Source organism: Chelmon rostratus, chromosome 11 (assembly GCF_017976325.1).
Source record: "Chelmon rostratus isolate fCheRos1 chromosome 11, fCheRos1.pri, whole genome shotgun sequence".
Classification (NCBI taxonomy): Eukaryota; Metazoa; Chordata; class Actinopteri; order Chaetodontiformes; family Chaetodontidae; genus Chelmon; species Chelmon rostratus.
In genome coordinates, this window is record NC_055668.1 from 13,123,631 (window position 1) to 13,136,258 (window position 12,628).

The following is a 12,628-nucleotide window of genomic DNA, read 5'->3' on the forward strand; positions in this document are numbered from 1 at the left end:
GACTGTACATAATTGTTTTTATTAAAATAAGACTTGCATTTCTAATGATACAGTAACAAAGCAAAAATCAAGATTCCACGTATTTAACTTACATCCATCACAGTCATCAAGAAATAGTTCTTAATTTAAATATACAGAGTTATACATATAATCCCAACAGCCACATCTGATTCAACTAACTGGTAGTGTGTGACCAGATGCAAGGTAATGTGTGAGCAAACACATAAGCAAAATTCATTGAAAACATCCTGTAAAAACTGAAGAAATGGTAATTCAATCTACTTAAGATATACCTACACAATTCTGACTGGCTGCAACCCAAATATGTGCCCTTCAGTGGAAATCCTGTTGCTGTAACATTAAAGATGGACAGAAACTGAAAATTTGCTTAATTTCACTTTTTGCATGTCTGTGTTTAATTCCTTGCAAAACAAACAAAACACCTCACACCAAGTTGTCATCTTCTGACGGCAAAATGCATCCACAAACGGTTCACAGCCCTGATGCATTCTTTTAATTTTAATCAACGACACTAAAATGACATCCTTGCTTTAATTACAGTGTGGTCAGAATAATTCAGTATCATCACACGAGGATTGCTTTGTAGTGCCACAGGACAGATGTTTCAGTGTATGCATAAAATCCCGGTGTTCAATGAAAAACGTTTCCCGTTTGGTTTTTAACGCCTTGATTTTTTTCACTTTTGCCGCGTTCACAATGGCACTGCTGACTCTTAGAGGCTTGAGGTGTGGCTAGGTGGGGATTGGATTTGTCCATGACTGAGCAGGCATTTACTTGGGCATCTTGCGGAGCTCCGCCAGAACCCAAATGGCCAGCGAGAGAAGCGCCACAGAGCCTGACTGGTGAGTTGCTGCCAGTGGAGTGGGGACATACAGTAACAGCGTGCTGATACCGAGGGCGACCTGAGGAGCAGCAACACAAAGAGCTAGTTACACTAGAGCTATCGACAGAGTTTAAATTCATGTTTCTGGCCTAACTGACAGCTTACCTGCCCATAGGCCATTGCTGTTAGGAGGCTAATGGCGATCTTAGCCCTCCTGGGCAGCACCATCCTCCTCGAGAACAGATACAGGCCTGTAATTGCGGTCAAAGAAGAGACTGCCTAGAAAAAAAAAGAATTCAGAATATCATTAACAACCTACTGTCTCTCAATTTACTGAATGGGACAGAAGAGAATAAGGTTAAAATAATGTTTCATTTAAATTAAAATGTTGCAATGTTACCCAGAAGGTTATTTCTGTTTGGAAATAATAACATACCAAAATCCTGTGATCGAACTGCACAGTTGTGGGATTTTCAAAGAAGTTTTTGAGGGTAGGAGAGAATGCCAGCAGATCATCAGGGATCCATCGCTCTCCCATCTTAGGGAATGAGTTATACACCAGCCCAGCATCCAAACCAGCAACAAAAGCACCTGCGTAAAAGCATATGTAAAGATACATTTGTATCTATCCTAACAATCTGCAGCATCCTGCAAAATTTCACACATTAACTCCAAATGTCCCAGAACTCCACAGTAAACAACAATATGAAAGCTAGCTAAAGGTCTATTTACATCCCCATAGATGTTTGAAACTAAAAGCACTCATATCACTCTATAGAACGCATTCACATATTTATGTTTGTGACATTTCATTCGCACAAGATTACACAATACCTGAGAGAGCAGTAAGGAAGACGAGCCCACCAGTACCCTTGGCAAACCTCCTAAGCTGCAGGAGACGTGTGCTTTCTGCCAGCTGTGAAAGACCAAGGTTAAAGCTGTATTACTTTAGATGTAGACAGGAACTTTAATGAGCATTTGGTCTGTAGGCAAGAAACACAGTACCTTGTGTGCAGGCAGCAGCAGAGTAAGCCCTGTCCAGAGACTGGCACAGTAGAGCAACAAGGCAGAGCCGAGGTGAGCGCTCAGACGATACTGGCTGACTCGCGGGATGTCGTAAGACTCAGGCTTCTCCTCCAGACCGCTTTTCACCATGTACCACCCCAGGAGGCCCTGAGAGGACACGCACAATGATACAGTCATCCACGTCTTTTTGATAACAATTTGACATCCATGCAACTTACCAATGCTAATCATGAAAAATAAAACAATACGTCCTACTTGCTCCTGAAGAATACATAATTGGCTCAACTATATTGTAAATGAGGTCTTTACCTCAATGTCTTACCTGAAAGAAGACAAATCCACAAAGCCCAAGCACTTTTCCCTTCATGGAGCGATTGAAGTATCCTTTCCTCCAGAAGTATATGGTGGGGAGGATGTACGCAAGTCCAACCAGCCTACCCCACATACGATGACCCCATTCCATGTAGAAGATAAACTTGAACTCTGGCAGCGTCATGTCATGGTTCATTCTGGAGAAACATAATGACAACAGATAATTAATCTTTAAATACAAGACCCCATACCTTTGTTGAATACATAACACTGCGGCATATTCAATTACATATTTGTGAAAGCTGTGTTTGTCACAGGTGAAAACATTGAAAAATATAAAAAAATTTAAAATAGCTGCTGTCTGTAAGACAGATCAATCACATCAATCAATTTCAAAAAGATTCCAAATCACAATTTTATGTTTTGACTGATTATGCTGGGGTGCCTCTAAAACTGTGTAACTGTGTTTTGACAAGGCCGACAGGAAAGGTGGGGCCTTACATTTTGAATTCAGGAAACTGCTGGTACTTGGAAAATTCAGCCTCCCACTCTGCTTGCGACTGAGGTGGCTTCATCTCTCTCACCAGATGCCAGTCAACCATGGAAAGCCCAGATTCTGTTAGCCTGATTGAAACAAATGCACATATACAGTAAGTACCTATCAACACCACATCAATACAAGTAGAACTATTATACTATACACAGACGTATCACTTTTACCTTGTGACACCACCCAAGACAACAGCCCCAACCACCAGCCCACTGCAGCCGAGTAACCAGCGACCTAGTATGCGATTTGTGGCTGCGTTGGGGACGGCTGCCGCTGCCTGGGTGGAGGAGGTCGCCGCCTCTGCAGTGATGGTGCTCTGGCCTCTCTTCACAAGCCATTGTCGTGTCTGTGGACTCCGCTGAAGTTGTAAATAAAAGGAGAGGGGGGACTTGAAATGACACTGGACACTACTAAATCTAAATCCCTAAAAAAACTGTCACATTTACCTTGCTAACAAAATGTATTTTAACTACACCAGAGAAATATTAATTCAACAGCATGCAGTGAGGTTTTAAACAAAAGTGTGCCTTAAACTTTGTGACAACAGTTTGGTGAAGACACATAAACAATCCCAGGTCCATGAACCAATGTAGTATATACACACTCCATGAGATCAGAAGACGAACAATCACACATGTGTATAATATTCGGGTGTCCACATAAATTCGGCATTGTTACACATGATTAAACCTACATGATACTTCCTTATTCTCCTGCTAGCATGTCACTTTTGATTTGACATCATCTTAATGTCTAGTTAGACCTTCGGGACTATTGTTACGAAAAAACTGAAATACGGGTACATTCGGGGTTTTATGTATTGCATTAAATGAGCTGCCCCAGATTCGGTTTATTTTCCAGATTAAGTTAATTTGACTGTAAACGCAGCATCGGGATTGTGAGAGGTCGGTGAGGTTAATGTTGCTGAGGAAATTACTGCTACTGAGTACAACCAGCAGCAGGTGATGTGAAATGCCCTTACTTAACTAAATACGCAATGAAAACAGCACCAATGTAAAACAAAAAAGGAGTTAACTGATGGGTTCGCTTCTCGACAATGTCTGACATATCGTGTCGCCGTTATTTTAGCGTCTGACCTTTTTCATGCTTTAGCTAGTTAGCTAATGTTAGCAGCTAACTATGTACTCACGCTGCTGTGTTGAAATGCCTTGCCAGCATTTCTGCAACCGCAAAAAAGCGTTGTTCGTACTGAGCTGAAGAGTAACATATTTGTTTCCGCTAGCGCTGAGACAGTCCTGCAATGCTGTTTTAAAAGATGTATCTTAGGTAAGTTTGATGCGGCTGTTACACAACCATGTTTCCTAACTAACAGTTCAACTTTGACCTCCTGACGTCACGACAACTTCGCGAACAAATTAAAAAAATATCTGGTTATGCAGGAAGCACGATACTCGACACAAAACATAAGAAATAACAAAAAATATAACATTTTGTGTTTTTTAATCATTTTTTATTGTAAAGAGACGGGGCGTCCCGTTGGTCTGTGCATGTTTTGTTTCATAGCGTATCCCGCATGGGCGGTCACCTACTTCCCTTTGGCTCAAGAGGATTGCGTAACCAGCATAGCACCGTCCCCCCGCAAACCGCGTGTTAGAAATTCAACTAACCGGAAAACAGCTCCAACTGTAGTCAGTGAGTCACCTAAACAACTACACGTACTGACTGCATATCGCTTCTGATAAGGTCCCATGAATCGATAGTGAGTGGATTTGACAGGTAGTTGTTAGCTGAATCATTGTGGACGTGTTGACTAACTTCACACTGAATCTCTTTCTGTCTGTGTCTAGACTGTCAGTATGGCAGAGGGCTTTTTAATGGAGGTGTGTGTGGACTCCGTGGAGTCTGCTGTCAATGCTGAGCGAGGAGGTTCGTAATGTGTAAAGTCAGGGAGCACTGTTGTGTGTGTTTTTTTTATTAAGCCCATTATGTCCCAGTTGATAAATACAGACAGTAGTACTTGAAAGTAAGGGGCGAAGGTTGCAGCAAACACAACTTAAGTGCTGCCCCAGACAGATGTTGTCTGTACTAAGTACTGCCTATTAAATTGATGTGCAGTGTTATTTCATTTCTCAAAGGCCATGCACCATAAAGGTACACTAAAGGTCTGAGCGTTTGTCTCTCCTGACAGGTGCAGGTAGACTTGAACTGTGTTCTAGTCTTGTGGAGGGGGGGCTCACTCCCAGTCTTGGTGAGCACAGTTCAGTTCAGTTCACATATTCATGCACAACCCTAAGTTCTTGTTGTGCTTCTGCTGAGACCAGACAAGCACGGAATCACACCTGCCACCATTCTTTGCTTTGCTACAGGTCTGCTGCAGGTAGTGAAACAGTATGTCAAAATCCCAGTTTATGTGATGATCCGACCTCGTGGGGGGGACTTCCTGTACTCAGACCAGGAAGTGGAGGTGATGAGGAAGGACATAGAGCTGATGAAGAGCCAGGGGGCCGATGGACTAGTGCTGGGAGTCCTGACAGAGGATGGACGGGTGGATGCCGAGCTCTGTATGGAGCTGTTAGGTAATGGCTGCCTGTAAATTTGATGTTCTCTATATGGGCTTAAAAGACACTAAGCAAAAACAATCAAGATGCTCACTTACGAGTTGTTCACTTCCATAAAATTATAAAGAAGACAATTGAAAAGAACCATCTCACATAACAAAAATGTCCTAGAATCAGAGATAGCAAGGTACTCTGTGTAGGCTGCCACGGTGTTTCTTGAAATTTTGCCAAAACAAAAACCTCCTCACTAAAATGCCATGTCAAAAGCAGCAGGCATTTTGACATGTCATAGCAGGAACAAAGCAGGCATACCTAACAACATTAACAAAGGCTGTATTCCATTTAGGTGTTCCAGTCCCAGAGGTCTACATTCATGCAAGTTGCCAAACTAAAATATCAACTTTGAATTTGGAATTTATTTTTATTAGAAACACCTGTGCTTTTCCTGCTATGACGTGTCAAAATGTCTGCTGGGAAAAAGTTGTGTGCTTTTGTATATCTGCCTGCTGTAATTGCCAGGTTAAAGGTACACAAGACACCTTGCCATCTTTCTAAACTATATGCAATATACAGTATGTTCTACGAAGTAGTCGTCTTTGATTTATTCTAGATGCCATCCTCCCACTGTTACTTATAATTGTTTAATACTTTTGCGTGACTTTCTCGATAATACTCGATAAACTTTTTCAGAAAGAGAATTTATTGTAGCAATAATCCACTTCATTATTCCACCTTAGGTGCATCTTTAAAAATGCATACCTCTCTGCAGCATCAAATGAAATTGTACCTGTTAGTGAATTATAAACTGATAAAGGCACTCTTCCTGCTGATTGTGCCAATACTTCTGTACCCGCTGTGGATCACATTATAACAAACAAAGCCAAGACATTTATTAGACCTGACTGGTGCACAGTATTTGTGGTGAGAAATCAGTCTAATCATGTATTCTTGAAATCTATAGGGTAAAATCATGCATCACACTGTATGCACCCCTAAATATGCTCACGCTTTGTGTTGACAGTTGCACACATTACATAATACACATTACACAGTATACAATAAAGTAATCGTTTCACTCTTTGAATGAAACTGTACAGTACAACTGGCCATAGTAAGATACGATAAGATAAGATATAACTTTGTTGATCCCACACTGGGGAATTTAAGAAAGTAGTAGTTTTGGTTTGCTTCCAAAGAGAGGAAAAGTGTTCCGATTGTGCAGCTCTTTCATATTGCAACTTTGAAACTGCTGTACTTTGTTTTTGTACTGTTCCATTTATTTTTCTGATTGTCACTTCTTGCTCACTAGCTGCTGCTCGACCTTTGCCTGTCACCTTCCACCGAGGTAATATTTTCTCCTTTATAATATGTAGCATTAAAACTTTGTAAATTCTTTGCAACTGCCAGCAATTACGCTCAACAAAAATAGAAACTCAACACTTTTGTTAACAACATTGCGAGTTAAAGTAAAGATCTACGGCTTCTTTTGTGCACACAAAAGGCTTATTTCTCTTAAATTGTTGACACCAATTTGTTCAAATCCAAGTTAGTGAGTACTACTCCTTCCTTCATGCCACACCCATGCTCATTAGATGCTGATTAAACAGCCTGGATTTGTAGTATCAGTAGACGTCACCTCTTGTGGTGTAGATCTTGTGAGGACTGTGGCAGCTGCATTCCGGACCAATTGGTGACCTTTTGTTGCTCTCTTAGGTGGGCCATAGAAATGTGCATTACAGTAGTCGATTCTAGATGTTAGGAAGACATGCTGTAAAGAGTAGAACAGCATCTGCCAGTTTGTGTTATATACTTGATGTGTGACTCAAATGTAAGAGAGGAATCAATTACTGTTCTCAGGTCCTTAACTGTATGGGTCTGAGAAAGTGTGCAGCCATCACAGTTAATGGAAAAATCTCTAAATAGCGAGTGAATGTATCTGGACCAACAACCAATATTTTGGTCTTGTGTGCATTCAAATGCAGGAACATCCAGTGATGGACTTCTGATCAGCACATCTCTAATTTAACAAGGCTGGAGAAACCCTTTACTGTTACAGGAACATAGAATTGTGTGCTATCAGCAGTGATATGTTTTTTGAAGATGTGACTCAGGGCCAGCAGGTAAACACACAACAAGAGTGGTCCAAGTACTAATCCACGTGGAACACCATATTTGACTGTAGAGCAGGAAGACGTCATTGTAACACGTGTTCTATTACTATTATTTGAACAGAACCAAGACAGAGCAAGCTTCTTGAGGCCAGTAAGGTTCTCAAGATGTTGTAGGAGGATTTTGTGTTCCACAGTTTAAAATCTAGTAACAGTAAGACAGATGAAAGTGCATTAACTCCAGTGCAGTTAAAAGGTTGTCAGTTACCTTAGTTAGTTTAGTTTCGGTAGAGTGTTTTGGCCTGAAGAAGGAGAAAAACTCAAACAGAAGCTCATTACTGGATAGAGTTACAGTAAGTTAGCTCACAACCATCTTTTCTAACAGTTTGGACATGAAAGGGAGATTGGCCTGTAATTGTTAAGAGTTTGTGTGTTTTTAATAAGGGTGTAGCCACTGCTGTTTTAAAAGCACTTGGAACAGGTTTCTTATCACAGTGATCAGGTCCTGTATGAGGTTGCCAGGAATGGGATCCACAAATCATGTGGCTGGTTTGGAGCTAGTCACAATTTGGGAGAGAGTGTTTGAATTAAGTAAAAACTGTGGCCAATGGTTGTATGACTAGTATGTGAAAGAGGTAGAGGGTGAGAGGGATCGGAGGAGAGAGACACTGCCTTACCAGTAATAACATTTCTGATAAGCTTAATCTTTTCAGTTGTTAAGCTATTTGAAGCCTCAGCTGTAAAGCTGTGTGGGCGAGGTTGTTTTAGTGAGATCATCCATGGTATTGAATATGAATTTGGGGTCATATGTGTTATAAATCAGATGAGACTAATAATTAGATTTAGCCTGCAGAAAGTCCTATTTGTACTTAAGCACTTGTTCATTCCAGGCCTGGCACAATATTTCTAATGTTGTGTTCTCTAAATTATGGCAAGTTTTTTTGAGTCGTCAATAGAATCATTGAGCTACTAATACTACTAACTACTAACTACTAATGAACTGATAAATGTTTTGAATGTTTTTCAAGATAAAACTGAACAATTTGGAGTGGCCTTTTATTGTGACAAGCCCAAGACACACCCATGCAGTAACCATGCTGTTTAATCAGCATCTTGATATGCCACCCTGTCAGGTGGGTGTATTATCGTGGCAAAGGAGAAATGCTCACTCACATGGATTTGAGCAAATTTGTGCTCAGAATTGGACAGAATTAAGCCTTTTGTGTGCACAGAATAAGTCTTTGATCTTTTACTTCAACTCACTGAAAAATAGGAACGAAAAATTAGTAAAAGCTCTTCAGAGTGCTTTCATCAAGTTTGGTGCCTAAAATGTGCAGGAAGACTTACCAATAAAATGTATGTTATTGAGTCTGAACTCATGTTATGGAACTAATATTGATCCTGCTGCAGCTTTTGACATGGTTCATGACCCAGCGGTTGCTCTGGAGACTCTGGTATCATTAGGGTTCCAGCGTGTGTTGACAAGTGGCTGTGACACCTCTGCTTTGGAGGGACTCCCTCTCATTAAACGGCTCATTGATCAAGTATGTAGAACTGATATGTTTGCATACATATTTGCATGCAAGCATATGCAAACGGCTTGGCCATTTATTTCGCCACGTGTTTTTCCCACTCAACAGGCTAAAGGAAGAATTGCAATCATGCCAGGTCAGTGCTTTTTTGTTTGTCTGTTGTGTGCAGCTTATGTGTGCGTTTTGTATTTCTCAATTGTTTGTTATTATTATTTTTTAATGCAGGAGCGGGTATCACAGAGAGGAACCTGCAGAGAATCTTAGAGGGCTCTGGGGCTCAAGAGTTTCACTGCTCAGCCCGCTCCAGTAAGGATTCTGCCATGAAGTTCAGGTTTGTTTAAATCCAGCCTTCCATACATTACAAGATTTCTTGAAACTATAAGGAAATAAAACTTAACAATCGTGTGTTGCTGTCTGTCTAATGATGTTTCCATGTGCAGGAACACCTGTGTGACAATGGGAGCTGCTTTCTCTGCACCTGAGTACGGCCTGAAGGTGGCAGATGTGAGCAAAGTCCGCACTCTCAATGCAATAGCCAGAAATACCTTGTGACAGTCATGACACACAACAGAACAGATACCTCAGAAACGATCATGAGTAATTATACTGATATGTCTATTTGTTTTCACTGAAGCCTGGAATAAGAAGGCATTTCAGAACTACCACAGAGTTCTGTTTTTCTCTTTCTTTTTGTTTTACCACTGATCAAACAGTCTTTGTAAAGTCAGAGCTCAGGGACAGCCCTGCAACCTTCTGGAATATGCAGTCCATCAAAGTATTTCACAGTGGAGACCATGAATAATTTACTTTTATTGCCACCTGTTTGTGGCCTCAGGTAGTGCAAGACTTCATAGATATGGAAAAGCACTGATCATTGCTGTCGCTGTTTACAGAACAGCATTTTTTCCAGTTGCCATATTGTTGACCCATATTTATTTACAGCACTCCCTTTTTACCGTGGAAGATAATGCAAAGCTGTGACCTTCTGTACGATCTTTTACAAGGACAGAAACATTGTGATTTGACTCAGTTTGCTCAGAATTTAATAAAAAAAAAATTCAACTGTTAAGTTCACTTTTGTTGTTATTCTTGTCAAATGTTTCCTACAATTAAAACCAGTCTCTTATGAATTTAATTTAGGCCACACTAATGCAGACTCTTGCTTCGTTTACACTACTTTTAATTGTTAATCTTTGAAGTTGGAGACTAATGTTATGATCTTCTTATTACACGACTTTGTTGAATATTCTGATTGGTCAATTACGGCATTCTACAGTCTGTTATTTCTGAATAGTTTACTGCCTCTGTGAATAAGAAACAGTTCTGATCAGTCATAGACTCTGGAGGACCACATCCAATCATATCAATCTATAGAAAGAAGTCCAGTAAATTTAGCCCTCAATTACTCTATTTTTCTAATATTGATTTTAATATATATTCGGAGAGGTAGACAGTCATGGCTCATGGTTCAGGGCTGAGCTGTCCCCAATAAAAAAAGAAATGACGAACAAGAAAACTGCACAGAAAATGCAAGAGAGCTTTAAAGACACTAAGACAACAAAGAAATTGACAAAATTGAAGGATGCTAAACTAGAAAACTAAAGCACAGTCTGGAGTACGGCAGTGTTTAAAGACTGGTTCATTGAGAAGAAAATGTCAACATACTTTGACAGAGAACATCAGGCAGAAAACCTCAATCAGGTTCTTCGGTCATTTCATGCATTTGTTCAAAATTCCAGCTGTAAAATTGAATGCCAGTTACATAGTAGTTAGGACTGTGATATCTCAACTTCTCAAACTTTGACATAGTGAGTTGTGCTGCCTTCAAATTCAGCAATGGGGTTTTTTAATCCATATTTAAATACCTGAAGATACATATAAAGAAAGGTGGCATTAGAAATCAATAAATAGTTTTATTTCTAAATCTTCAGGCATTTTTCCAAATACCTTGCCTTCTTATATTGAACATAAGCTCGTCACTTCAGTGTGGTCCTAACAGATCTTTAAATTGTATGTGTTAATTTACGTTTTTAAAGCGTTGTGCTAAGTTGGAGTGAATGTGTGCTGTTTTTCACTTGCTGCTCAAGGTTTCCCAACAGAGTTCTGAAATGATATTTAAACTGTTCAATAATATGTCAAAGCAAGCTTTCTTTAAGGGTTTAAATTGGCTCCTAGTTAGAGACGTACATACAAAGACGATATTCACCAATTGTGCCACTTTTGCTCTGTGAAGCCACACATTTAGTGTTGCTTGTGATCTTAGATATCCAGTGTTTATCCGGTTGTGCCAATTCAGAGACAACAGTCATATTCCCCAAGCTTCAACTTGAAAATATGAACAGCTGTCAGGTACCAAGCTTTGACTGAGCTGCGACTGCATTGCTGACTAATGTGTTTTGTTTCGGATTTGGAGTGAGTGATTTTACTGCTTTTTAAACAGGACTATTTTGTGTGTTGCACTTTTACGTATGATCTGAAATTAGGACACATTTGTTTGTAAAATGAGCACAGATGCTGGTAGCTGCAGTCTGTGATAAGGGTGTTTGGCATAAAATCTGTTTTTGACCTTCTGTCTGTCCCAGATCTCCCTCCCATACAGAAAAATATCCTGGGGTTGTTTCAAGAACCAGGTTTACTGGATGACTAAGACAAAACCAGAAAACTGGAACCTTCACGTTTTTATTGAGCAAAGTTATCCAGTTACTTCAATAAACCTACTTTTTAGAAAAGGATCTTGTAAGCTATTGCAGGTTTTTGTGTTATTTCCTCTCTCTTTCAAGCCTTCACTGTCTATCTGTGTATGACAGCACCACAGTCCACTGTCAGTGATGAACTGTCTTCAGTTTTTATTAGTTGGTTTTATTCTCTTAAAGGCAGATAAAACATGCCTAAATATTCACTTTAGAATAAATCTCTTTGACTTCACTTAGCCTGTCAAACATGGAGTCTCTTTAAGATACAGTATGTATCCAATGCTGGCATCTAGTCAGAGAGCAGAAACAAGCGGGTATAACTGAGGTGGATGTTAAATATTTGAGCCGCAGAGACTTTGCCTGATTCGTGGACAGGTTGCCATAGCAGGAAAGCCCTGTCATCTGTTTATTATTATTCCTGTTCATAGTTATTATTATATGTTATTATCGTGCAGCTGCCTTCAAGCAATGATTATATTCTGGTCAGAAATTAGTAAAAATGAAAATAAATTGGCATGAGATTTCTCCTAGACGAAGGTGGCGTGTCCAAATTGCTTGTTTTGTTAGGGAAAGATATACAATCTGGATCCTAAAAGACTGATAAAACGAGCAAATACTCACTTTAGAGAAACTGGGACCTCAAAAATATTTTATTTTATTTTTTTTTCTTTTGGTCATTGTTGCCTAAAAAGTGACATAAACACATAATTTAATCATCCATTATCTATACACCGCTGAATCCTTTGCAGGGTCACGGGGGGGCTGGAGCCTATCCCAGCCGTCTCTCGGGCGAAGGCAGGGGACACCCTGGGTCCCAGGTCGCCAGCCTACCACAGGGCTACACAGGGCTACATATACAGACAAACAACCACACGCTCATTCACACCTATGGACAATTTAGAGTTATCAATTAACCTAAGCATGTTTTTGGACTGTGGGAGAAAACCGGAGAACCCAGTGAGAACCCACGCTGCACAGGGAGAACATGCAAACTCCACACAGAAAGACCCCAGGCGGGATTGAACCGGGGATCTTCTAGCTGTG

The 12,628-nt window shown here is 40.2% G+C and overlaps 2 protein-coding genes across 3 annotated transcripts; one reads left to right on the forward strand and one right to left on the reverse strand.

Moving 5' to 3' along the window:
• On the reverse strand, nucleotides 1-4,058 carry LOC121613966 (cytochrome c oxidase assembly protein COX15 homolog). Its single transcript, XM_041947707.1, has 9 exons — nucleotides 3,883-4,058; nucleotides 2,903-3,090; nucleotides 2,684-2,806; nucleotides 2,193-2,379; nucleotides 1,850-2,017; nucleotides 1,679-1,760; nucleotides 1,281-1,435; nucleotides 1,010-1,123; nucleotides 1-923 (listed from the first exon to the last, which is right to left on the reverse strand). The coding sequence occupies exons 1-9, from the start codon at nucleotides 3,958-3,960 to the stop codon at nucleotides 792-794; spliced, it is 1,227 nt and encodes a 408-aa protein (XP_041803641.1). The 5' UTR covers nucleotides 3,961-4,058; the 3' UTR covers nucleotides 1-791.
• Nucleotides 4,059-4,366: 308 nt separating this feature from the next.
• cutc (cutC copper transporter homolog (E. coli)) lies at nucleotides 4,367-9,925 on the forward strand. 2 transcript variants are annotated; one of them, XM_041947481.1, is made up of 9 exons: nucleotides 4,367-4,452; nucleotides 4,541-4,619; nucleotides 4,882-4,941; nucleotides 5,060-5,269; nucleotides 6,561-6,596; nucleotides 8,770-8,903; nucleotides 9,000-9,027; nucleotides 9,117-9,222; nucleotides 9,332-9,925. In XM_041947481.1, exons 2-9 carry the CDS (start codon nucleotides 4,550-4,552, stop codon nucleotides 9,441-9,443), a joined length of 756 nt encoding a protein of 251 aa, XP_041803415.1. In that variant the 5' UTR covers nucleotides 4,367-4,452; nucleotides 4,541-4,549; the 3' UTR covers nucleotides 9,444-9,925. The 2 variants fall into 2 exon arrangements, with proteins under 2 accessions (XP_041803415.1, XP_041803416.1); XM_041947482.1 differs by having other exon boundaries at nucleotides 4,422-4,436.
• The last annotated feature ends 2,703 nt before the right edge of the window (nucleotides 9,926-12,628 follow it).

Bases quoted from the DNA above. Each gene is read 5' to 3' on its own strand.
- cutc (XM_041947481.1), top strand. From the start codon at position 4,550: ATGGCAGAGGGCTTTTTAATGGAGGTGTGTGTGGACTCCGTGGAGTCT. The intron at 5,270-6,560 runs GTAATGGCTGCC...CTTGCTCACTAG, and splicing joins GCTCTGTATGGAGCTGTTAG to CTGCTGCTCGACCTTTGCCT. The intron at 6,597-8,769 runs GTAATATTTTCT...ATCCTGCTGCAG, and splicing joins GCCTGTCACCTTCCACCGAG to CTTTTGACATGGTTCATGAC.
- LOC121613966 (XM_041947707.1), bottom strand. From the start codon at position 3,960: ATGTTACTCTTCAGCTCAGTACGAACAACGCTTTTTTGCGGTTGCAGA. The intron at 3,091-3,882 runs GTGAGTACATAG...TTACAACTTCAG, and splicing joins AGGCATTTCAACACAGCAGC to CGGAGTCCACAGACACGACA. The intron at 2,380-2,683 runs GTAAGGCCCCAC...ATGTTTCTCCAG, and splicing joins CAGTTTCCTGAATTCAAAAT to AATGAACCATGACATGACGC.